Below are 27,036 nucleotides of genomic sequence, written 5' to 3'. Positions count from 1 at the left end.
CAGTTTCACATCCGCTGGCTTGACCTTGTTCAGTTTGGCCGCAATTTGAAGGCACTGCTTGCTGTTTTCAGAAACATGGCTACCTTTGGTAGTCCTGATGTTTTGGCGGTGGACTGTGGAGGAGAGCATTTGGGCTACATCAGTGCTCCAAGTTAGGTTTCTGTATTGAAGTTGTTCGTGGAAGACCTAATGGTGCTGTTCCCTACTGCAAAGGTGGTGTTTTCAGGTAATCATACCAAGAGCACAATGGAACAATCGCAATGTCTTCAATCCCCAACAAAATATCGGAAGGTGTCTTGTTAGTAGAGGCATGGGTGTAGTTTTGCGACGTGCTGAGGTCTGTTTTCTACAATGAAAACATTGATTCTCTTAGAGTGCAGTACTTTACTGAAGATGGCGTTTCGTTGTCCTTTCTTGGAAATGCTCGTTTTTTTGGGAATCTAAGGGCTGCTGATGTAAGGCAGTAAGGAGGATAAAAAGGAGAAAAAAAACTTGAAAAAAAATAGAAAACAAAAGGCGTTTCTTCAGTGGCACCTATATAAAAAGGCCCTTTTCAGAGCCACCACAATAGCAAACATTTCCCAGGAAGTAAATGCATTACAGGCTTTTTGGAAGTGTTGGAAGCGGTCTCTGGTTCAGTGTTTGTTCCTTGAGGTGCAGCTTGACACTCGTGTTACATTGCAGAGGGTCCTTTCCTCTGATGCCTACCAGATCCAGACTCAGTGTGGATCTCAGACGACTGTGAAGTTGAGGAGAACGGCCATGGAGGCTGCAGCGCACCTTTCTGTGTTGTTGCCTTGTTGTCTGCGTTGACTGAGGCGGTGACTGCGGGGTCCGGTGTAGAGACCGGAGTTGAGACATGTCTGGTGAGACCTGTCTTGTGCGTTACAGCAGGTCCCAGAGGGCAAGAATACTTGAAAACTTGGAGTGTTCAGCCCTAGTGCTGTAGTGCGGCCTATGACAGTCCCTTTTTATTTTCCTTGCCTTCCCTTTTTTTTCCCCCATCATCACTTAAAACCTCACTTAAAACATTTGCCCTGATCTGCTCTTGCTCTCGACGCCAACACCGTGATAGGACTCAATTGAGAGAGCGGGAAAGCCTCTCGACAACGGAACGGTGGGTGCTTGGGCACTTGGAGCGGGTAAGTGTTCAACTCTAACTTGGCCGCTGACTTTTTTCTCGTGATTGGGAGACTGTTGGGGTTTTATCCTCTTTGATCCTTAATCAACTTAATTACTACTTGCAAATATAACACTCAAACACTATGACCCTTGTTGCCTGCTTCCTTGAAGCCTCTGCAGAGGAACCACTAAGTATTGGGCTCTTGGAGCGGGCCAGAGTGTATCTCCGACTCGGCTGCAGACTTTTTTTCCCGTTGTGACTGGGAGACTGTTGGGGTCTTGAGCCCTTTATCACCTGCAACATAACAACTTGAGTACTGCGATCCTTGGCATCCCTGACATCTGTCTTTTCGGAGTCCTCAAAGAGGATCCATTGGAAGCAGCTCAACAAATATAAAACAAAAAGGGGAAGGAGCAAAGGTAAATGCTAACATGACGGAGCCGTTAACTTTGAACATAGAACTAGAACAGGCACAACTGAGCAGCGAACGAGCAGACTCTGGTAACCTGCTGGAGCTCACAGAGCAGGAACAGGTGCCGGAACGGACACAAGACGGACTTCTCCCCTCAGGGGACTTGCCTCCGACCAACGTTTCCGATGCTCTTGACGCCTTTAAAAAAACAGCCTCTTTGAATATGGACTTTGATTTGGGAATGGCCGTCCCTAACTGCCCGATAGAAATCAGGGTTGACATAGGTGCTAAAACGATGCTACCTGAAAACATTCTACAAAAGGGTACACTACCCAACCAGGAGAACTATGATAACACGGGGCCTCAGGACAAGATCATCAGAACACAGAGCAATGTAAATAAAAGAAAGGCCCCTGCCAAATTTCTTTGGACTCACATGATGTTGAAAACACGGAAATTGATCCTAAAACATGGGAATGGGTGGCCTGTCAGACGAGCTATGTCTCTCATTTTCAGAAACATCCAATTTGAAAGTGTAGAATTTTGGAAGATCGGATTCAAACAACGGACCGCCAGCAAAAAAAGTGATCCGGAAACAATGGAAACCAATAACCTTGACATCTGACATACTATTAACGAACCAAAGATTCTTTTTCACAGAACAGGATCACAAACTTAATGGAAATACGGAAATTGTGGCAGGACTGTCAAAGTTGAACCCACCTAGATCGCTCCCGGTAAACTGCAACAAAAACCCAATCCTCGAAGAAGCTAGCAGATAGTGGGCCCCTAGTGAGGGAAAATAGGAGGGTCTCATCGCCGAAGCAGAACCCTCCAAGTTTGATAGGTTTTCCTAGCACTAAAAGCATGGAAGCACAAAGTTTATAGTGATTACATCAAACCAAACCATCGGAAAAAAAGTATCTAATGCCAAAGCATCGACAGGCTATCTTTTACATGTAAAAGTGCCTTTCCATCTAAACCAGTCCATCGAAAATATAAATGGATTGGTTTCAATGGAAATGCACTTTTACATGTAAAAGATAGCATTGAAATGCTATTTTCTGTAACTTTAAAATGTTACATGGAACAGTCCAGTGCTGAAATTTTGGCACTGGCCAGCTCCTTGTAACGTTCCCATCCCCCACACCCCTAACCCTAATATAACCCTTAACTAACCCTAGCACTAACCCCTAACCCTAATGTAACACTTAATCTAACCCTAGCCCCAACTATGCTTGCATCTGAGGCGGCCATGCTAAGCGGTGCGGTCTGATGCAGCGTGCTTTAGCGCAGGGTCCTTTCCTCAGATCTTGATAGTGTGGAAGCGGTACGCAGAAGCAGAAAGCGGCGCGGCAGCGAGTTGCAAACTCCGCTCGGTCGACTGCCTGCCTTGCAGGTGGTCTTTATCTCTTACTTTCTTTCCCGTCTTTTCGGGATACGGACACGGATCTCAGCATATCCCCTGCTCCCTGATGACGCTGAGCAGCATTGCAGTTGGCGGTAAGGTCAGACGAGGTGCTGTAGCTGCCCGAGCTCCCTTCTGGCTGGATGTTCAGAAGGGTGGCTGTCGGGTGTAAGCACTTGTTGTCCTAATTACCATTGTACCGCTTTGTGCTGTCATAGGCTGTGCCAACCCTGATTTTGTAGTGATATGCCTACAACTAGACTGCAATCCTCACTTGTAATGCCTGATCGTGTCTCGAACTCAGATATGGCTCACGTATCCCTTATCACACGTAGCCATTGAAATTCTCCTCCAGAGCCTACTCCCGCCCTCATCTCTGCCTCCACCCCTGCGGTAGGGTCCGATTGTAGCCAGCTCATTGCCCTGAGGAAAACGACTACCATTACACAGTCAACACCTCGGGCTCCCCAAAGGAGGGATAGTAGAATCTCGGAAGTCTTAGCCCTAAGCGCCACGAGGAGACTGAAATTGCAAAATGAACATCTTATGCTCACCAACATACTACGCAGCAATAAGGTCCCCAGGAGCATTGATAGCTTCACTTGCTCCCCTAAGGGTTCCTCTATGCAATCCCAGTCAACAGTCTGTCCCCCGATATTGCACACTGCAGGGTTAACAGGGAGTTGTTCCAAGATACTGTTGATCCATCAGAAAGCCTGGCTCCCATGGGCCATCATGATCTTCGAGATCAGTCCCTTAAAATAGGCGATCAATATGAAGTTGCAGCTAGCGCTGTGAAGGAGCTTGTTGAGCCCAAAGCCACAGCTAACTGGCTATCAGGATCATATGCTATGGGATCTAGCAATATGTTCGAACTTTGTGGAATTCTACGCCTGGGTAGACGCTGTCACATAATAAATGCCCATGCCCTCATTGTCATCTCCACAGAAGTTGAGGCTCATAATAGAGAACAAGGCCTCCCAAACGTCCATTCTTGAGAATGGAGTTCATGCAGATTCTCAAACAGAGCCGATTGAGTTAACACAGAGACTCGTCTTGGCAAACAGTTAGCTCCGCCAGTGCCTTGTCCAGGGACTGCAGTGCTACGAGAAAGTACATTACCTCTCATGAAGCCTGTGCCACGTCAGGGCCCCCCTTTGACCCAAGGACATTTGCCAGAAAAAATTCATTATGCCTAAAATTGCGGACTCCAGTATGAGGAGCTTTGCACTGGATCCAAGAAACATTGTTCTAATCAATGTGGACAAGCCGAAGCAAGCCGAATCGAGGGAGTCACTAAAAAACAAACTTTTAGCATGGCTTAATAATAAAGTGGGATCAAATTGTGTTAGACCGCAGGACCTCAAAGTCCTCCGGAGATTTCAGATCAGCAATTGGTGCAATGTAGACAACACTGACTGTATCCTCATTGGCTGTGGGTCTAGCAGTTTGCCCGAACTCATAAACAGGCTCACCAATGTACAGGACTTGTCTTCTCTTACAAATATGATAATTGTGCTAAACTAAACTTTTTATCTCCTTTTTATGATGTTTGTTTATTTCACTCTTTGTTACTGGCTATATATGCCCTTTATGCAAGTCATATTTTATAGATCTCAGCATTGAATGTTATGTTATGTATATTATGTATTTCTGTTTTGTCTGTTGGTGCCTATAAGCCTTAGGGTACCTTGTGCGCGGTATAAATAAATAAACATAAATGTAAACCCTAACCCTAATGTAACCCGTAATCTAACCCTAGCCCAGACCCTAAACTCTAACCCAAACCCTAGCCCTAACACTAACCCTAACGTAACCCTTAATCTAACCCTAGCCACAACCCAAACCCTAGCCCTAACCCTACTGTAACCTTTAATCTAACCCTAGCAACAACCCAAACCCTAGCCCTAACATTAAACCCAAACCCTAACCATTTCGATAATGCCATCGAATTATTCGTTGCTTATAATTCGATGCTATGGTGTTCGAGGCTATGGTGGATGATGGATTGACCAGATACCAAACACAAACCTCACAAAGTTCGATAGAGTGTGACTCCAACAAAAAACATCTTGATGAAACATCTTTAGCAGACGAGGATTTATTAGCAGCTTTGGAGTCCACCAGCATGGAACAAACATCAGTTCAAAAGCCAGCCGCAATCCATACCGATCTGGTTGCCGTGCTTACCCTAACTTTAACCCATACATGAAACTCCATGACACACTGAATGACCGAATTAGGGACCAATCAACCCTAATTGTAATGCTTCACTCTAAGCTCATATTATTGAAGGCTTTATACCAGCCATTCAAACTAACTGACAAAAATGAGGAAAGAACTACTAATATTTTACATACCATTATTGACTATGCTATAAAAGACAAAAGCAAAAGAAAAAACCAAATTGGGAAAACAGATCTTACTCTTCAGGACTTGGATCCGGTCCTGAGAGAGATGAAGAACGTAGGAACTGAGACGTCCGAGCATTGGGGAATTGTAAACATAGAAGATATGGCCACAACTAAACCCGTCTCACTCATTAAAGGGAGAGTGGACCCTAAAAATAACCATTCGAGAAACTGACGCAGAAATAGTAAACAGGGAAGATGGTGCTGTCCAATCGAGAGTAAAAACAGGCTCACTAAAAATGCAATTAATGCACAATCATGATGAAATAGAACTTTCTTGCTCTGAGGAAGTGGTGGAAATCGACCCAGTCGGAAGTCCTAGACAGATACAAAACAGGATAAAGACCCCAGTTCCACCGACTGAGGCAGCTGAGGATTTAGACCAGGGGCCCCCAAAGAAAAGGAAATATGATATCTTTACATAGATGAACGAAGTAGAAAGAAAGAAATTCTCCAAACACAAAAAGGCAGCTTCTAAAAACTATATTGACAAAACAAAAAAACCAACATAAATTACAGGATACCATTACTAGATCCTTGAACAGAATTAAGACTAATGAGAACCAAATACATCTTAAGAAATGGAGATCAGAAGGCCAGGAACAAAAGCCCCTACGGGTAACACCACCTTGGGTACTTTGTTTTTTTTAGTAAAAATCTACCGACCGACAGTTTGGGTAAAGGCCACTGCATTCTGGAAAAGGATACAAAGGAACATGATGGGGATCAGGACACAGAGGTATTTCTGGACATTTCTACTTATTCGATAACGGACTAAGCAGAATCGGAAGGTGAAGAGGAAGCGACCGACTACCAACTAAGAAAGACTGTTCATATACAGGTCACTCTAGATCGAGACAAGGAAGGCTGTTACGAGGATGCAGTGGCTGAGGAGGTCATGGAGACTGATCCAACGACTACATTATTTAATCAATTTATTTCAGACATACCCTCAGCCTTTGAAAAAAACAGAATGTTCCCTCCAAGAATAGCGGGAAGTGTTGTGGGTCGTCTGTTGTACGCAGACGACCTGATTCTCCTCGATCAAACAAAGGTAGGCCTACAAAGGCTGCTGGATGCCTTGGAGCGTTACTTGCTAACTAACAGCTTAAAAGCCCATGTTGCAAAAACAAATATTCTGATATTCTTCGGGAAAATCACCCACAAACTTTCAGGGAAACACACATGGTTTTTCAAAAGGGAATACATTGAGAAAGTAGTAAGCCTTGTGTATCTGGGAATCTGTATTAACAACTTTGCAGTGGAAGCAGCTCAGGAGACCAGATTAAGACTAAAAATGAGAAACCTTAGCTCGCAAGGAAAGATAATTGCGAAGAAATATTGCAAGTACAAATTACAGCCGGTCATTGACTTTTACACCATGAAGGTCGTGCCAATCATGACCTACGGCTTTGAAACTACGCTACTACTTCCTATAGACTTCTAGCCAAAATTGGAGGGTATCTACTGGAGACCAATCTTGGCTCTCCCTTTGTGTACCCCTATAGATCTAGTGAGAGAAGAACTGGGAATCAATTCACTTTGGTCAATTGTGCAATGGAAAACACTGTCATTTTTTCGCAAATGCCTCCTGAACACTCGAAGGAGGTTTTAAGGTCTTGAACCAGGCACTCGCACAAGAACTTGATCCAAAGTTAAACACCTAGAAAAACTGTTTGTTCATTCTGAAAGAACTGAGCACTTAGGAAGAGATTCTAATGACCAATCCTGTCAAAGTTAAAGAAGAACTATTGGATCTGGACTGGATTTATACTAGAGACCATGTCCGATTGCAAAAGTTATATGGTCAGAAAGACCCTAATCAAAGAGCAAGTTGAAAACCTCAGGAGTATTTGAAAACATTTCCATGCAGCAGGCATAGAAGAGAGTTCATGAGACTACGGATGAATCTAATGCCTACCAAAGAAGTAATGGAAGCAAGAAAACCTAGAGATCGGAGAGTTTACGCATGTAGGTGATGTGGACAGCAAATGGAAACTCTACAACACCTGGTTATGTTTTGCCCTTCTTTGAACAGTCGGAGGACTAGATGGATGGGAAAATCTGTAAAACAAATCAACAGCTAGAACAGCAGTTGATTGGTGGGGAGTTATTCTTTCTGATAAAACATTTTTATTATCATTTGATTACAACATAAACAAAACAACCAAAAAGTGAGGAACAAGAAAGAGACGAGGCAGTTGCATCTACTGGGCCGGCCCGGCCCACCTTACAATAATAATTGTCTTGCATCACCATTTTCGTGGAGTACAGTCACGGTTCACCTTATGAGTGTTCAGGGTGATGTCCCCAGAGTCCATATACTTCATGGCACTCCCTCCTCCCATGCCGCCCATATTTTGGAGGCTTTGTTGGGACAGCCTCTTGCGGTATAGATCCTTCTTTCAATCATAGCAGATGTGTCCATGTCCAATGCCCATTGCTCCAGCGTCAGAGTCTGGGGCTCCCCATTTCTGTGCAATATTGCGCTTGATTAGGGCTGCTGCCGTATGCAAAAGCAATTCTTCCCATTTGTTCAGTTCGTGCTCTCAGGATTAAAACCTTCGGGTCCATGTCTATAGTTTTGGTGAGTATCCGGGCCAGTTCCCGACAACAGGCCTCCCAGAAAGTACGGATCCGGGGACAGGACCACAGGATTTGAAAGAAGGTCCCCTCTTCATCCCCGCACCTGAGGCAGTTCGGGATCGTTGCTTTCCCCCCACCCAAACATAGCAGTTCTAGGATAATACACTCTTTTCAGTATTTTCAGTTGCACCAGTCTAAGGGCCTCATTACGACCCAGGCGGTAAGGGGTTTACGGCAGCGTAAACAGCGCCGACCCTTACCGCCTGAGTACGAGGTCCCTTAGCACCATGGCGGATTTAACACCTGCTTTTAGCAGGTGTTAAAATCCATGGCGCTAAGGGACCATGGAGTTAATTACGCCACCGTAATTTACGGTGGCGTAATTAACGCCTTCCCCACTCCCATTATGCCCTATGGGGCAAAAATGGGAATGGGGAAGGGTAAATGGGGATTGGGGACTTACCGCCCCGCCAAGGTCGGAATGGGGCGGTAAGTCCGCCATCCACCATGGCGTAACCTACGTTTACGCCATGGTGGTAAAGTCACGGCCCAGGCGGTAACTTACCGCCTGGGTCGTAATGAGGCCCAAAGTCTCGAGGAAATGGCAGCTTCCCGTGGGTGCGTTAGTACCCGGATCCATTCCTCAGGGTCTATCTTCCCTACATCTACTTCCCACTTGGCCTTTAGATTGGTCAACTCAGGGGTTGCGAAGGAAGTGATGGCATTATATAGAATGGATATGAATTTGGAGGGGATATATTCGGGTAAAATGTTGCGTTCTAGAGGTGAGCATTCTGGGATATTGTCCTCTGTCGATATATGGACTCTCAGGGCATGGGACATTTGCATGTGATAGTATCTCTCATTGTCTGGGAGCTGGAACCTGCACTGTAGGTCCGCAAACGGGGCAAGATTCCCATCCTTCAAGACATCCCCCACCCTCTGGATCCCAGCCCTCACCCAGCACGGCCAGGGCTTAAGCTTCGCAATTTCTTTCAGGTTGGCGTTACGCCATAGGGGTTGCGCCGGTGATAGTCTGTTCCCCCACCCCACAAACTTGTGGACGTTCCTCCAGGTGGTAATAATCTGTGCCTTCATTGTTAGTGGGGGAGATCTGGGGGGAGGGTTTGGTACAGTAGTTGCAATGGGTCGGTGTTGTGCATAGTTCCCACCTCGGCTTTTATATGGGGTAATTCCTGGTCTCAGTGCAGAAGGTCATTAACCACCACCAATTGGGAGGCCCAATAGTAGGTCTGAAGGCGGGGCACTCTGATCCCACCCTCCCAAATCGACCTCTGAAGTGTGGCCAGGGCTATACGTGCTTATCCTCTGCCCCATAGGAGCTCCCTGAGGAGGGTTTCCACCCGGCCAAATTCTGCCCCCGAGATCTGCAGCGGGGCGTTTTGAAGGACGTATAGGAACCGCAGGAGAGTTAACATTTTAAAAAGGGCAGCTCTACCCATGAGGGTCAGGGGGAGAAGCTTCCAGTGTTGTACATCGTTGGAGAATCGGCCCATGATCGGTTTGAGATTGTGCATGGTATAACTGGTAAGATCTGTTGTTATCCAGATCCCTAGATATTGAAAGCCAAATTGTTCTATGTGGTATGGACAGTCAGGTGGATCAGGCTGACCCCTACCCTTCACCGGGAAAACGGATTTCTTCCAATTGATCCTTAGACCGCTAAATTCCATGTATTGGACAGGTATCCAGGTCACCACGGGGCAGGTTCGGACAGGACCTCCCAGGTAAATCAGGAGATCATCCGCGTATAGGGATATCTGGTCTTCGTGTCCCTCTGGCCACCCGAATCCTATCCAGGATGTGCTCTGGCGAAGCCATATGGCCAACGGCTCTATCGCGAGAGCGAAGAGAAGGGGGGAAAGGGGGCACACCTGTCATGTACTCCTGCCCAGTCAGAAAGAGCGAGAGGTCCACCCATTCACCCTGACCTCCGCCCGGACATTTGTATACAGCAGTTTCACCCATCCCAGGAATCCCTCCCCGAAGCCCATGAGTTCCATGATCTCCCAGAGGCCATCCCATCGGTCCGAATCGAAGGCCTTCTCAAAATCAATCGCCAGGAGAGCAAGCGGGTTGTTAATGGTGGGAGCCCGCTCTAACGCCAAGTGGAGCCGATGCAGGTTCATACGGTTCGATTTGTGTGGCATAAAGCCACATTGATCCGGGTGTATTAGGGCCTCAGCCACCGGTTGTAACCTGTTGGCTAGGTGTTTGGCAAGGACCTTAGCCTCGCCATTGATTAGCGAGATTGGCCTATAGGAGGTGCACTGATCCTGGGGGTTATCAGGTTTAGGGATGACCACAATGGTGGCCTTACAGAGGTCCTGCGGGAGGGTGTCCTGTTCCCGGGTTGTCAAAAACATTTTATGGAGGGAAGATGTAATGTTGCCCTCCCCCAGCTTCCGCCGGGTTTCAGCTGGGAACCCATTCGGGCCCGGTGTCTTCCCGGTTTGCAATTGCGCTAGTGCATCGGCAACCTCGGTCTCCGAGAGGGCAGAGTCGAGACTCGCCCTTTGCCGTACTGAGAGAGTCGGGAGTGGTATGTCACCAAGGAGAGTTGGGTCCAGCTGCAGGGTCGGGGCCCAATAGAGTGTTTCATAGAATTTGGCGAAGGCCTCGGCTATCTCAGCGTCCAATGTGCACCTTTCACCCTTTAAGGTGACAATCTCACGAACGCAACACTGTCCCTCATTCCTTTTCTCCAGCCAAGCTAGCATTCTGCCGGCTTTGTCCCCATGTTCATAGATTCTGGCTCGAGAGTCCCAATGGGCTTGTTTAGCATTGTCCAATAAGAGGTTTCGGAGCCGCTCAGTGGCTCATTTAAGGGAGAGCTGGGTCTGTGGGGATGGGTCAAGGGTGTGTTCGCTCTCGCGTCTGGCCAGTTCGCCCTCCGCTGTTGCTATGTCTTGGAGTCTCACCCGTGTCCTATTTGCCACCCAGGAGATTATGGCGCCCCGCAAGACTGTCTTATAGGCCTCCCATACCACCACTGGGTCCTGTTCTCCGTTATCATTAAACTCAAAGTATTCGGTGGAGACGTCCGTAACTTGGTCAACTAGCTTGGGGAAACCCAGATGGTAATTGTTCAATCTCCAAGTTCTAGGGGGAAGGGTGGGGCCCTGTGTGCGAATTTCCACAACTAGGGGTGAGTGGTCTGAGATACCCCCGGGGAGGAAGTCGGCCGCTCGTGCCCTGTAAAGATCTGTGTGTGGGACAAAGAGATAGTCAATCCTAGAGAGGGAGCCGTGGGCTCCAGAGTGAAAGGAGTACCCTTTGGTGTCCGGGTGTAACTCTCGCCATACATCACCCAAACCCAAAGCAGATGCAAAGTTATACAGTTTCGTAGGGGTATCCGGGTTGCGATGTCTAAGGTGCGTACGGTCAGTGGTATTGCACGTGACATCATTAAAATCTCCCCCCTGAAACAGCCTATCAGGTTGGTGTTTTCCAATGAGGGCCGTCAAGTCCTCCAGCAGCTCCTGTCCCAACCCAGGTGGGGAGTACACTGAAGCAAAAGCGACCCTCTCCTCCCAAAGCGTTCCCAGAATCAGCACATAGCGGCCCCTAGGGTCCTGTTCCAGGCTCTGAATAGCACAAGGAATGCGCTTGTGTACAAGAATGAGGGTGCCCCTGGATCCCATTGTGTAACCCGCATGGAAGGCCGTCCTGTAGTTTGTGCGTTGGAAATGGGCACAGTTTGATCCCGCAAGGAGCGTTTCGGATAGCAGGGCCACGTCGGGAGAGTGTCTGCTAAGTAGTTGCTTAATCAGGCGCCTTTTGATCGCAGAGCCCATCCCATTTACGTTCCAGGTGAGTACCTTAAAAGATTTGGGGCGTTCGGTCGGGATCGACTGGGGTTGTATGGATGCCATCCGATAGTCGGGATAAGAGATTGGGCGGGTGATTCACGAGGAGGGTGTCCCCATCAGTGGTGATATATTGTGGTGCCTGCCCAGGGTAAGCGGTATTGTACTGTCTGGACCATTTGTGGCCTTGTCTTCCCATGAACCTCAACAAACCCTGGAGTTTGCAATGACGCGTTGCTCCCAGGGTAACTCCCTATAACTCCCCCCCCCCCCCCATACTCCGCCCCAACATTGTTGACTCTCAGAGGGTAGAGCGTCAACCTTGCAAACCCCTGTTTAGGTTAAAACTAAAGAAGTTAGGGGGGGGGCCCGGTAGTCTTCTCCCAGATGCGATGGAGATACGCCACCGCTAGCCACAATATTAACGACGTAAACGACTTACAACAGTTTCGTGGCACCACCCGGCTTAGTCAGTGGTATCAGTTCGGTCTCACACCCTCTTGTGGGATCGGACCCCTCTGCGGGGGGCTCGCCAGAGTCAGTTCCCGGCTTCTGCCGGTTGGTTCGGTGAGGGTGGTTGATCCGGCTCCGGTGGGTGTTGTGCCAGTGGCCTGGGATTTCTGTCTCTGTTGGCTCGAGGTGCCAACCAGTCTCCCTCGATATGCTGCTCTGCCCAGCGCCAGGCCTCCCTTGGGTCGCTGAAGTGGACCGTTGTGCCCTTGTGATAGATTTTCAGCTGTGCCGGGAAGAGGAGGCCGTATTTGACTCCCATCGCTTGCAACTGCCTTTTAAGTTTATCCAAGGATTGTCGTGCTTTCTGGACTTCCCGCATGTAGTCCGGGAAAAAGGCTATCTTGGATCAAGGTGATCGAGCCTTTGGTTCGTGCAAGGTGCAGCAGCGTGTCTCGATCCCGATAGTTCAATATTCTTGCTACCACCGTTCGCGGGGGAGCACCGGGTACTGGTCTACCCGTGGGCATTCGGTGGGCCCTCTCTATAGAAAAGAATTTAGAGAAGGATTGCTGGTCGAACAGGTCCACCAGCCACTGCTCCAAAAAAGGCTCCATGCAGGGGCCTTCGGCATTCTCACAGAATACCTAAAATCTGAATGTTGTTGCGCCTGGACCTGCCCTCTCCCTCTTCGACTCTGGCTTCCAGAGTTTTGAGTTTGGCGGTGACCTCTTGAAGCTGTTGTTGCACTGCGTGCAGTCCATCCTCCGTATTGGAGATACGCTGTTCTGCCACGCCCGTTCGTGCTGACAATTTCTGCAGGTCGTGTCGGAGGAGGGACACGTCCAGGCTGATTCCGTCCATCTTCTGCTCCATCGATGTGCGGGAGTCTGCTATGGCCGCCATAACGTCCCTCAGGGAGAGTCCAGGTACCGAGTCCTCCTCTACCGACGGCAGCGGTTGAGAGTCGGGGAGTTGCGTTGGAGGGATTGTGTACTGTTTGATTCTGTTTTTCATGGTGGGCCGTCTAGCTGTCTTTCCCCATGTGTGTAGCCGGGCACTCAACGCTGTATGCGGGTCTTTGTCCCGGCGACCAACTGGCCGCGCCCGTCTCTCCTTGTCTGGGCGGGGCAGTTCAGAGTCCGGCCAGCCGATTCCTCCAGTCGGGGTCCCACGGGGCCACGCCGTAGCTCCAGGCTCTTGCCAGTCCCCTGGAGCTCCGTCCCCGACTCTGACTGGCGACTTCAGTGTGCTTGGATGGTCCGGTCCCCGCTCAAAGCGTGCCCAGTGCTCTGGTGGCCATCTTGGTTCGTCGTCGGGCCTCACCAGCGTCTCCTTCCCGGGCTCCCACCTCTACAGCCCCAGCGCCTTTGGGGCTGGAATTCGCCCCAGACATGCCCTGGGGTATCACGCACCGGAGATCGTATTTTGGGGGTCACCAGATGGTCTTAAGTAGTCGTTTATAACAGGATGTTAGGCCGCGGCAGCGGGAGTTCCAGAGGCACACGTCTACCGCATTGCGCAGTTGGCCACGCCCCGAGTTATTCTTTCTGGAGAGAGTATCTCTCTGACTATAGCTGTCCTCGACTTTTTTGGAAGAATTGGCTATGTGGACAGACAAAGTTGCTGCAATTACCACTGGAGGAGATAACATCGTACCTCCCTAAATACATATGACCTCTTTTCTTCACTTTAGTACCTTGATTGCTTCCTTGCTTTCTTATGGTTCCACATATCTTGCATCTTTATTTTTTTTTATTGCCTTTTCTTTCTCTTTTAATCTGTTTATTTAAAGAATTTGTTAGCCTGTAAAAAAGCTTAAGGTTTTAGTTGTAAAACCAAATGCTCTCCCCACCCCCTTGAATTGTTCGATTTATCCACGAACCCTGCGGTAGGTATCAGATCGCATGTGCCACATCCAGGACCTTTGAAGATGGTAGGCGTGTAAATGGGACTGTGGAGGCCAGGGGATTGGTCAGTAAGGTTTCCTGGGTGTGGTGTGGAAGGAGAGACTGTGCCAGAAGTTCTATTTTCTAAGAGGAGGGTAGATTTCTATGGCTATGGCTGTGTCTTTCAGGAAAAGACTATATAAAGGGCGCCTGGCAGAGTCCTGATATGCCCAGGAGGGTACCTGTGTGTAAAAACCTTTCAATCATGGTGAGAGATCCTCAGACAAACTATCAAGTTTTGAAGCTATTTTATTTTGCCTTCAAAACGATTTTGCACAGATGTATATATTTAAACATTTACAAGACTTTCGCTAAGCATGAAAGTTTTTAGGACAGACATTTCTTTTTCAGTGGAAATACAGGTAAGTATCATCCTCATTTCTTGTTTGAGGAACAGTTTCCACGGTGGTGCACAAGTATACAGTACAGGTGAGTGGTGGCTTAGGATTAGACCAAGTGCGACCCAGGACTGTGGTAGGTCTGGGGGTGCTAAACACAAAAGTGTATACAACCACTTATCTACAAACACATATATACAGGGGTTGTGCCACAGGACATCGACACGGAAGTGTTTCGGCCAAACAGGGCTTGTTAAGGGCCCAAGGTGGTGGTGGCCTTCATCAGGATAGTTGCTTGATAGTGGTGCTGTCCGTATGGGTATCTGTGGGGGAAGGGATAGTTGTCGGGATCTCAGGACGTTATTGGTTAATTTAGATATAAATTAATACAGGCTGAGTGGTGCCTACAATACACAGGAGGTGTATTTAAAAATGGAACAGCTTACCGTCTGCAATGGTGCAGTGGGGACGCTGTGCTAGGAGTCCTGTTGTGGGTGCTGGACTCTTGGATGCATGTCTGCATGTGACATGCCGAGACTCGTATGAATCGGGTCACTGAGGCTACTCAATACAGCCTATAGTCTAAAGAAGCTGTAAAAGAAGGTATGTATGCTGTTAGCTACACACTCTGGAGAGACTGTTTGTAGTTTGCGCAAGGCGAGGCCAACGTACTTTCAGCGTGGGAGGTGTCTGTGTAGTACGTGTTTGACCCAGAGCTGGATAACACCACTGGAACGGGTGTCTATAAAAATGGAGTCAATACATGAGCATAGCCTCAACGTGGATCGGGCTGTTCGTCAAGCCAGCTGTATGGCTCGGGAAAGGGTCTAATAGTGCGGGTGAATGAAATGCTGCTTACAAAATGCAAAAAATTGTAAAAATGCACAGAGAATGGAGGCCTCAACATGGTACAGTATTCAGAATGCTTTTAAAGGTGGTGAAGGATATTGATGCACCAAACATGGAAGACTAAGAATTATACCTTGACAATATTCAACCGGCGCCTAGTATAGTGTCTAAAATAGAACGTGCTATTTGTGCATTATATGAGGTGTATACGGCGCTAGCGGTGGCAAGGTCATATGGACTGCTGTGCAACCTGCAAAAATGCTGGAGGCGTTTCTTTTCAGTTCCCGTGTGTGTCAAAGTAGCAAAAGACAGTGCAGGGATCTGTCGTGCTTCGGGGTCTATTCAAAATGCTCGTGAAGAAGCGTGGTGCTGGCTGGAAGTGCAATGGCCTTCTGACCTCAGTTTAAAAATAGACCACGTTGCGAGTGAAAATGATAGCATGATTTTAGCGTGGTACTAGCTGGAAGTACATTGGCCCGCTGACCTTAGTTAAAAATAGACACAATTGCGAGTATATTGTCACGAGCATTTTGAAAAGGCCCCCGAAGCACGACAGATCCCTGCACTGTCTTTTGCTACTTTGACACACACGGGCACTGAAAAAAAAACGCCTCCAGCGTTTTTGCAGGTTGCACAGCAGTCCATATGACCTTGCCACCGCTAGCGCTGTATACACCTCATATAATGCACAAATAGCACGTTCTATTTCAGACACTATACTAGGCACCGGTTGAATATTGTCACAGTATAATGCTTGGTCTTCCATGTTTGGTGCATCAATATCCTTCACCACCTTTAAAATAAAAGCATTCTGCATACTGTAGCATGTTGAGGCCTCCATTCTCTATGCATTTTTACAATTTTTGAGCATTTTGTAAGCAGCATTTCATTCACCCGCACTATTAGACCCTTGCCCGAGCCATAAAGCCGGCTTGGCGTTTTTGACCAACAGCCCGATCCACGTTGAGGCTATGCTCATGTATTGACTCCATTTTTATAGACACCAGTTCCAGTGGTGTTATCCAGCTCTGGGTCAAACACGTACTACACGGACACCTCTCACGCTGAAAGTATGTTGGCCTCGCCTTGTGCAAACTACAAACGGTCTCTCCAGAGTGTGTAGCTAACAGCATACATACCTTCTTTTACAGCTTCTTGAGACCATAGGCTGTATTGAGTAGCCTCAGTGACCCGATTCATATGAGTCTCGGCATGTCACATGCAGACATGCATCCAAGAGTCCAGCACCCACAACAGGACTCCTAGCCCAGTGTCCCCGCTGCACCATTGCAGACGGTAAGCTGTTCCATTTTTAAATACACCTACTGTGTATTGTAGGCACCACTCAGCTTGTATTAATTTACATCTAAATTAACCAATAACGTCCTGAGATCCTGACAACTATCCCTTCCCCCACAGATACCCATACGGACAGCACCACTATTAAGTAACTATCCTGATGAAGGCCACCACCACCTCGGGCCCTTACCAAGCCCTGTTTGGCCGAAACACTTCTGTGTCGATGTCCTGTGGCCCAACCCCTGTATATATGTGTTTGTAGATAAGTGTTGTGTACACTTTTGTGTTTAGCACCCCCGGACCTACCACAGTCCTGGGTCGCACTTGGTCTAATCCTAAGCCACCACTCAGCTGTACTGTATACTTGTGCACCACCGTGGAAACTGTTCCTCAAACAAGAAATGAGGATGATACTTACCTGTATTTCCACTGAAAAAGAAATGTCTGTCCTAAAAACGTTCGTGCTTAGCGAAAGTCTTGTAAATGTTTAAATATATTCATCTGTGCAAAATCGTTTTGAAGGCAAAATAAAATAGCTTCAAAACTTGATAGTTTGTCTGATGATCTCTCACCCTGATTGAACGTTTTTTACACACTGTGCCTTTCAGGAGGCAGAGTGTGTGGATTTTGGGCGACTCATGGATACATTGGTTGCAGGTGTATGTAGAGGAGTGTGGAGTGGGTGTCAATTTTGGATTCCCTCATGTGGATGTGCACTGGTATGGAGTGCATGGCATGAAGGGGCTGGATTTGCTTCCCCTTTGTGCCACTTTGGTGACGCAGCATCATCCAGCCATTATTATTGTTCATTGTGGAGGGAACAGTTAAGGCCATGTTACTGGAATCTCTCTGCAGTTTGCGATGAAGGAGGCGCTTGGGAAAGTCATGGACATGTTCCCAAAGTCTCAAGTAATTTTTTTGCGCATTGCCCAGAGACAGATCTGGCTGCGCTCTTCATCATTTGGTCCACAAATGGAGAAAGCCAGGAGCGATGTCAACAAGGCTGTTTGCACATTTTTGCGAGATGTTGGTATGTCTTCCTTCGACAATGAAAACATTCAATTTTGTAGCACCAACTTTTTCCGCAGTGATGGAGTCCATCTTACTGATGGTGGCAATCATATTTTTTTGCGCAATATCCAAAATGCTTTGGAGCATTTATTTTCAGAGCCACCACTTTGTCCCGGAAAAGAATGCAATGGTTTACATGGTGCCCCCACCTGCATGTTTTGGAAGTCTGTATACTACCGCCCTGTCCGCGGACTTCGCGGGGGCCTGCACCATTTAATTGCCACTTCTATTTTTAAACCGTGAAAGGTGGCTTTGAAAAGAGCTGTTTTTTGTTTTGGTTCTTGCTTTTTTTAAACATGACACAGAATGGAGGGGAGGGGAGGGGAGGGCTGGGAGGGGAGAGAAGGAGCACCTTGTGGTGACAGGAGCAGATGTCGAGGATGCCGTAGTGGAACTCAAACTACTACCCTGTTCGAAGGGGACGGCCCTCCGAACTGCTGCTCTGTGGTTGTGTAGAGGAGGTCCCAGATAGGGCCTGCACTCCAGCCACCCATTTTGAAGTACCAGGAACGTACACGCCAAGATATGTGACGTATGAAGAACAAATAAACCAACAGAGAGCTGCACTAGGGCTTTGCCCAGTGCCCATCAGAAGAGCAATACCTTTTGAAGTGCCAATAACCAGACAACCATGGGCAGCACGGTACCCGTTGAGACAACCGTACCAGCAGCTGACGCAAAATGAAGACTGTTTACAAACTGTCCCCGAAGAGACCCGAAGGGCCTTAATCGAAGGCAAATGGTGAACAACACAAGGGCCTGGACAGACGTCCAGACGAACGAGATGACACACAAAGACGAAATAGAAAGAATAATGTTTAATGGACCTAAGAAGAGAATCTATGCTGAAATATAAAGAAACGCAACCATAAAACAGGATGAAGATATGCAACTAGTTAACGCCTGTAAATAGGCTTGGAACGCAAGAAGCTAAGGAAACGGTACTGCTTGCTAAGCTTAGTAGAAGAATAGAGCGGTAAGCGCCAACTATATATCTACCTCAAAGAAGCACATTATACAAGTGCGACTAAGCCCAGGATGGTAGGGTTCAAACGGGCCAAGATTCATATCCCAGCCAGACTGGAAGAAACCGCAAAATCGAAACTTAAGAGGCAGCTCAGGCCTGGGAATTCGAGGTCAACCCCAGGAAGTGAGGAGAGCGGCAACTTCGAAGAAACAAAACTTAAGAGCATAGCAGCTTGCCCGGTGAAGGTCGAGGTAAAGAGGCCCAGGCAGGTGGCAAGGCTAAAGGAAGAATCAAATACACAAATAGAGGGAAATTGAAGCAGATTCACGGTGTACTGACACGTGACCAGCCAGGCGCGAAGAGGTACCAACGTCTGATGTCACCCAGAACCCGAGGATGCCATAACATTTCCTGATGAGAAGGTACAGTTTCAAGGCCATCCTCAGCCAACTAATTGACACATAGCCTTAACGTACTGATTGATGGGAGGGAGGCAGGGTGAATCTTGGGGCATACCGCATCTGGGTGTCCATCCTGCATTCTGCTAATGAAAGTGGAGATTTATGCCTAGGGGTGTAACCCACCCAATCACAATGGACCAAATAATCTAGGGTCCTATAGCTAGTAGAACCAATGAGACGTCATACTTTTAGTGACGTCTATCACAAGTGATGTAGAGGGATGGGCGTAGACGCCCCCCGATATATCCAATCCTCACACTCTGTTACCATATACAGATATACCCACCTATACTTGTTACCTTTTCCGACCAATAGAATTGCATGATAAAATGAGTGTAACGCGTCAACGATGATGAAAATCTGTCTGAATGAAGAATTGGGGAGTTGAAGCGAGACGGGCGATCGCATCACTGCTGATTTCCATTAGTTTCCCCGTTTTTTTTGTACTTGTCATTAAACTGACTTCACTTTGCCAAACCATTGACTTGTCATTGATTGGTGTTGGAATAAGAGGATCCTGCACCCCATCCTCCTCAAGTTGCAGCTATCTCGTCTTAAAGTACTTGAGGGTGAGCTCTGATCCCATGGGCCCATCAGAGGTCGCTCTACCCTCCTGTTGGTAGCGGAGAGGATGGTTTTGACCATCAACTATTGAATTTCGATTATTGATAAGACACCTATTGACCGTCAACATGAAGTAACTCTAGGTCTTCGGCAATATCACGAGTCCTTCGCCATTTTGGCCGAGTAGACTGTGAAGCTTCCCGTGGAGATTAATAGGCACCGTTTTATAAACATAAACCTTCCATTCCTACAGGCAGCGGATCAGACGAAAGTCCAAAAAAGGCAGTAACGGAGGTGGTGATCCCGAGGGTCCAGAGAGGAATGATGCGAGTGGTGAGTGAAATTAAAATTGATGCTTTGGCAAATGTCTTTAGGCATTAGAACAAGTAAGGGAAAAGGTAACGGAGGGAGGTGGAGAAAAATAAAATAGTCAGAAGTAGAGAAGACTGTGTGTGCGTGTGTGTGTGTGTGTGTGTGTGTGTGTGTGTGTATATATGTATATATATATATATATATATATATATATATAATATATATAATGACTCTAGAATAACTGAATAAAAAGAGAGTATACCAGGGCGAACACCCGAGAGAAAAGAGAGGATACCGGGGCGGACACCCGAGAAGAGAGAGGATACACCTTGTTCCTGCGCTTTAATATAGCGGTCAGAAGAAACGTGAACTCATAGTCCCACATAATAAGGGAAAGACTAGGCTACTACTGCGATTAAAGACGTCGTAAAATGAGTTTGTTTAAACTCCATGTCGGGGTATTCATTCGAAGGCAGAGATATTTGTGTCCAGCTGGTGTCTGTCTAGTCTAACGTTTGTCATACATGTTCTGTTGATGTGTCACATGTAAGGAAATCTGTCTCCTTGATGTTTGAAATTGATTAGAGGTTTTACGCGATTCTATAGTCGAGAGGGAATCGCACATGAATTGATGTCCTTGAGTAAATTGGTGTGAAAGAAAATTTGGCGGGAAAAGATTGAATTGGAGCTTGCGATATTTGGTGCTCGCTCATATTGTTGGGTGTGGTGAAGTTGCATGAATGTATTGCTAGAACAGATTTAAGTATGGAAGATATTACTCCTCTAGCACACTTATGTAAACAATTGCCTAAACATGCACCCAAGCTTAAGAAATACAGTACAGAGTGGGTTAAGGGTACCGCCCACAAGATGTTTATGCTATGGCCACATAACGGGTCCTTATCTAAAGCCGTCTTGCAACATATGACGACTTATTTGCATGCCACATATACAGGCAAAAAGCTAGAGCAACGCCTCGCTGTTCTAGAACTTTGGAAAATGTTCGAACAGTCGAAGGAGGAAGAACCACCTACAGACTGGATATTAAATGTATGCACGGAGGGGCGTGAGACTCCTATCGCGCCACCTGCCCCGCATGAAACATAAACCGAGGGAAGCAAGTCAGAGGGACTCTACCCATTAAGAGAGCTCAAGGCAGCTATTGGGTAGAGCAATCCCGCATATGAGTCACCTACCTACAGTAGTGACGAAATTAAGGAGAAGGATCAGGATAAAAATCTTACCTCCGCAGTCCCGAGGGACAAGGAGAGACGCGATGATGAGAGGAAGGAACAGGCACAGGCAAGTACGCCTCTCGATAAGGAGAGAGAGGGAACGAAATGGAAAGGAAGTGAAGACAGAACTGATGAGATCGCATTTGCCAAAAGATGAATGGATGGGAGGACAGATATTGTTGAAACTTGATGGAAAAGGAAGTGATGATGTGAGACCAAGAGAGAGGTCTGATGAGACACAGAGAAAGGAGAAGGAAAGGGAAATGAGGGACGAAAGGATAAGAAGGAAAGATAGGCTGAGGCGAGAACAGCTATATCGCGAGGAGCAAGAAAAGCAGCTCGATCGCAAACAGAAAGCAGTTTATGACCAGTACAGACAGAAACAGCTAAAGTTGAAAGAGGAGCAAAGAGTATGTGAAAAAAAGATAGAGACGAGAAGATGATGACATCGCAAACATTTGTGAATGGGATGGCTGTCTGTAGAACACGTATTGCGCAGGTTGTGTTGTGTGCATGCGCATAGGTGTCCTAGGGACAGGGTTGGGGTTCTGCGACACACATGTGGCGGACAGTTCCGAACAGGCATGCTGTCAGTAGGACACAGGGGATGAGATGCGCATGCGCCCATGTGGCCGCCAGACATGGGTGGGGTGTCCGACCTAATTAAAGTATGTCACCGCTTTGCAGACATGCCGGACAGGCCTGTTGTTCCTAGGACTCTAGGGAAGTGATGCGCATTCCTCCAAGTGTCAGCCGGACAGGATACTAATTGAACAAATTAAAAGTACGCAACAACTTTGCGGACAAGACGTACAGGAGCGTTGTCCATAGGACACATGGGAGCGCGCATGTGTCCGCAGGACAGGGGTAGGTTCCCTGAACCAATTAAAGGTACATCACAGTTTTGCAGTCATGCAGATAACTCCATTTTGACTGAAAAATTGATACACTGCAGACTGAAAACAGGTCTTTTAAAAATGAAAACTCATAGATACACAGCAACAATGTAGACATAGAAGTTTATTTACACATATAAATACACATAATAAGGGAAGGGGTAGGAGAAATGGAAACATAAATAGGGGAATTAGGGTTTTCTACAAGTGGGGCTTCAGGGGAGGAAGGGATTAAGGTCTCATCGTAACATATTTGTGTACAGGGAATTTGTGGGGATGTTTGGCTGGGATAGTGGGAAGGGGTTAAAGGTGGAGAAGTGGTATTTGATTTTCTCCATGATATGTCCCTGTACAAAATCTTTTAAGTCAGCAAAAGTGTTCAGAAATTTCTCGATTTTTGCATCCGGGCTCTCTAGTTTTTTTAGTTTTTTGTACAGTTTACGTTTCATTTTCTATGTGCCCATCTACTTGTGGAGGAGTTGCTGTTTCTGGGCCATTGTCTTCATTTCCTGTATGTACTGTTAAAGAAAAACATATGTTTCAGGTACATGTGAAGCAATGTGTATTTATGGTCTTACTTTTGAAACTGCACTGTGTACCATTGGAGATACTGTATTCACTCATTTCATCATGAGGACAATTTTCTTGTAGCCACTTCAGGGTGCCATTTCTGTGTTAAAAAAAATATAAATAAATAAAGTGAAACATTTTTGAATACTACTGTACACAGAAAAAACTGAACAGTTGTAGGAAAACATATAGTGTACTTACCACTATGTAGTACAGTTGTGTTTTCAGTACTTTCCCCGTGTCCCACTGACACTTGCTTGTGAATTTGTATGTAATGCAGCCTTGAGAAGCTGTTGGAAGCAAAGGTTATTTTTGTGCTTGGTGCACTCCATTATGTTGCACACTCTGCAATTGTATTGCTGCTTTTGTAAATATAGATTTTGTAGATCTATTTAATTTTTCGTTAGAATATAATTATGTGCTGGTCTTTAAAGATGTTCTGTTTCTTTGCTGTATGCTACCATAATGTGAAGCAACCCCGCGATATTGGGCAGTGTGGATGCTGCCCGATACCCGCAAACATTTGCATGGTCCGCGTGCTCTGCCGTTAATATTCGACCAGGGGGTTCAGTATGTTGTATGGCACATGTATACACATTAAGGGTATCCTGTTAAACTATGGAATTCAGTGAACAAACTTTGTTAAAGGGATTTTATGGTTCAGTTGCCCTAATAAAAACCTATCAAATTCAGTGCAGAAACTTTGTTAAAGGGACGTTCTAGTTACTTTGCACTAATAACAACCTATCCATATTATGGTTACAAGTAAAACCGAAAAACCCCAGAAATTCGCCAGTTATGGTAAACTAAGCAACCATAACTCGCGCCACCAACTTGCACTGCTAAGACTAACACCCATGACATCACAAATGTCATTGATGAATCACAAAACCACACTCATTGCGCAAAAAAGTGCCACACGTTCCACCCCAACAGGGGCTTCGTCAGACTGGTATTACAATTGTATTTCACAAGCGTTTTTAAACATCCTGTCCTCACGGTGCATACTAAGGCAACTTCAGAAATAAAGAAAGAACTGGTACATAACACTGGTTCCACCTCCCAAAATGGGTGGCATTTTAACCTAGTATTCCCAATACAATCGCAGTTAGAATCTAATGATAACCAGTTGTTTATCCTCCTGTGTTCAACAGTCCACTTTCTGCACAGTGATTAACACTCGACATACAAATAACTTCACGCTTTTAATATGCAACTTATTGCACACATAATTTAAAATCTATGCTGCGTCTCATCTAATATAAGGCGAGTCGTCATAGTAAGAGCCCAATGTTGTTGCAAAATACCAGGCATGTGGAGGCAGGAACGTTCTGATATGGCCCTTCTGGTGGTCCTGTGTCTGACTATATTACATCCAATACCTGTGCACTAAAGCATAACGTCCCACACTTCACCAAACTATACAGTAAGAGCCTTGTTAAATATAAGAAGCCCCAACGCATTGCGAATGTAAACACAAGGTGTAAAAATGCATCACAATATGTTGGTTATAAAAACAGTTGAAGGTGCTGTTCACAAGTGTGTAAAAATGCAACACAGTACATCGATTGTGAAAACAGTTCAAAAGTGCTTGGATGTACACATTGTCGTGTATACTTGGCATCCTCCTGCGACATAAAGTGCTAGTGCTTCGATATAAACCACATAACCTTCGGAAACACTCTGGTAAGAAGGGCACATGATATAACCACATCCATGTAGGCATACTAAAGTGCCCCAAATGTAATACCCAATACTTTACTGATACATGCCACAAATGTGGCAGTCTTATAGCTACATATTACAAATGTGCAAAAAGCAATAATAGAAGATAACCTATGAGCAGTTTAATAGGGCATAGACATATGATATAATACTCCCCTGAACTCAACGCGCTAGTGCATCACTGAAACATTCCAAATGTGCAAATCGCAATAATGGCACCTAACCTATGAAGAATTGTAAAATGCATCAAATGGGGCAAAGAGGTTAGGAATAGTACTGCCTAATAAATATGTACATTCTCTAAACACGAAAGTTATGTTTATAGCCTCCCTGGTAATTGTTTTCAGGTCCTTTCCCTGCCAGTTTAATGTGTTAACTACCTCATCAGTTTTGTAAAGCACAAAGCAATGTGCAGTGTTTCTTGGTGAAAGACTTTCCATTTCCATTGAATTACTGCAAATACATAAATAAAATGGTTGCTCGTTTTGTTGGTTTGCGTTGGAGCGAAGCTGAACTTTTCTATCTGCTTTCCATGTGTATCTGGCTGTGTTTCAAACAATACAGTAGCCCCTGAACTACTATCAGTCATACAAATTTGAAAAAACATTGGTTTAATATCAACTGCTTCCCTATGGAATTTCACTTTGTCCGCTCAGTGTTACACTCGCTCATTTTTTGTTTAGTGTGTTTTTAACATAATGTTACGCCTTTCACATTTAATCTGCACCTTTTGTAGTTCAGTCAGCATGTAAAGGAAGGTTGGCTCCATAACATCATGCCATTTACACGAATCAGAGTTGTTGCCGGTGTGCCCCAAAATTCCACTTTGAGCGAAGATGTGCAAGCACCACTTTTGTGTGGCTGTGCAGGTTTGGATGTAGCAGAGCTCAGCTATAAGTAGTAGACCGCCTTCAGTTCACAAAGGAGCAAATTATGGATGCAGTTAATTTGCTTACCTAACAGGAATAAGTAAGATGGAGTGAAGCAAATGCGAACGATTTAGGTTTTCATTCATGTATACAGACATACTGATCCCCACGCTACAAGTGACAATTAGGAGGCTGCTGAGCTGCTCGAAGCAGCCTCACGCCAGCTCAATGCATAGATTGCATCCATTAATATGTTCATTTTATGAATGCCTCACAGACTAACTTCAAGCTGTTAAGACCCAACCAACATTGTGAATGAGTGGTTTTCTTGTCTTCCATTTTCATAAACTAAGATGTCAGCGTTATGGGTGTTTTGGAGAACTTCAGGTCATAGGAAATGTGACTAAAGATTTTTGTAATGAAAAAGAAAAAAACCTAACACACAACGCTGGGAAAAATCTTATTGTATATCACCCTGAACAAAGATTCATGCTATTACTTAAAAACTAGGGTGCCTGTTTTGGTCCCTGAAAGAAGGGTTTCATTGGTGTCTGAATGCTTTTTTTAGATCCCAGTTCTATGAGTTATACATCAGTCTCCAGAAGGTTTTAATATCTGCCAAACCTTGATTTTGATATAAAGTAATTAATATTTGTTTGCATATTTGTGGATCTGCTAACTATATATTTAAACATAGTTCAAACTGAAAAGGCTGTCTTGAAAATGTAGGTTTTTCATGAAACATTTGTTAAACTGGAACCAATTTATGTTTTGTAGATCTACTGTTGTACAGGTTTCTTGGCCATAACCGGTCAGTTGCATCAAGTTAATGCTGATTTGCTAGGCTGGTGGCTTTGTGAGCGGCAGCTACCATCTGGAGGACTAAATGGACGGCCAGAGAAGGTAACTGTTTTACCACAAATTCCTGATCTCTGCAATTAAAATTCTTGTAACATATGAGAACATGCAGTATCTAATTAAATCACTTGGCATGTGCAAGTGGTGAATAACTCACTTAAACTCTGCATTTCTGAATCTATCTTTTTCAGGTGTCACGTGAAATTTTATGAACCATTAGAATGGCTTCATTGTAAAGGATTCCAATCGGGCGTCTCACACCGGATCAGGACTCTGGCCCTTAGCGTAGGATGTAGCGCTCAATTAGAATACTTTTTCTTTATTTTCAGCGAATTCGAATTGAGCTGGCACCCAACCTGTCCCACATCCCCTTTTACAAATACCCCGGGTCACAATGGACCATGAACTAGGCCGGTTGGTGGGAACACAATATTTATTTTAAATTCAAAGAAAATCACACAGGTTTTATATTAGGCAGCAATCACCAATGTGGTGATTATTACAATGAAAACCACTGAAATACACTTGGATAACCCTCTACAAGAACATATCCAAAGCACAAATGAATATGAGCACTTTTTCAATTAGGATAGATAGCACCCAAGTTAAGGTTTCCTCCTGCAATGTTCCCTCAAACCTCAATCATTCGAATTTTGGGGCGGATAGGAAGAAGGATAGAAGGCAGCAAACAGAATCAAAATCCGACCTTCCCTCACAAAATAAGATGCAAAAACCCTTTGCAATGACATAAAATGACACTCTGAATTTGACAATTATATCTGTGGTTGGTTAAATAATGAGGTACATATGTACCGCGAAGCACCGCAAAGGACTGTTGGCTGTCCTGGACTAA

At 45.8% G+C, this 27,036-nt stretch overlaps 1 protein-coding gene across 2 annotated transcripts in view; it reads left to right on the top strand.

Annotated features, from left to right (window-relative positions):
* RABGGTB (Rab geranylgeranyltransferase subunit beta) overlaps positions 1–27,036 on the top strand; it is a 497,685-nt gene that overhangs the window by 325,917 nt on the left and 144,732 nt on the right. For both annotated transcript variants that reach the window (XM_069641892.1, XM_069641893.1), the window contains one exon: positions 26,103–26,228. In XM_069641892.1, coding sequence (XP_069497993.1) covers positions 26,103–26,228 — 126 coding nt within the window. The remainder of the gene's footprint in view (positions 1–26,102; positions 26,229–27,036) is intronic.

The sequence above is a fragment of the Ambystoma mexicanum genome, chromosome 1q, assembly GCF_040938575.1.
Source record: "Ambystoma mexicanum isolate Mex_15411 chromosome 1q, UKY_AmexF1_1, whole genome shotgun sequence".
NCBI lineage: Eukaryota > Metazoa > Chordata > Amphibia > Caudata > Ambystomatidae > Ambystoma > Ambystoma mexicanum.
Note: the sequence above shows the minus strand (reverse complement) of the source record. Positions and strands in the feature narration are given on the sequence as shown.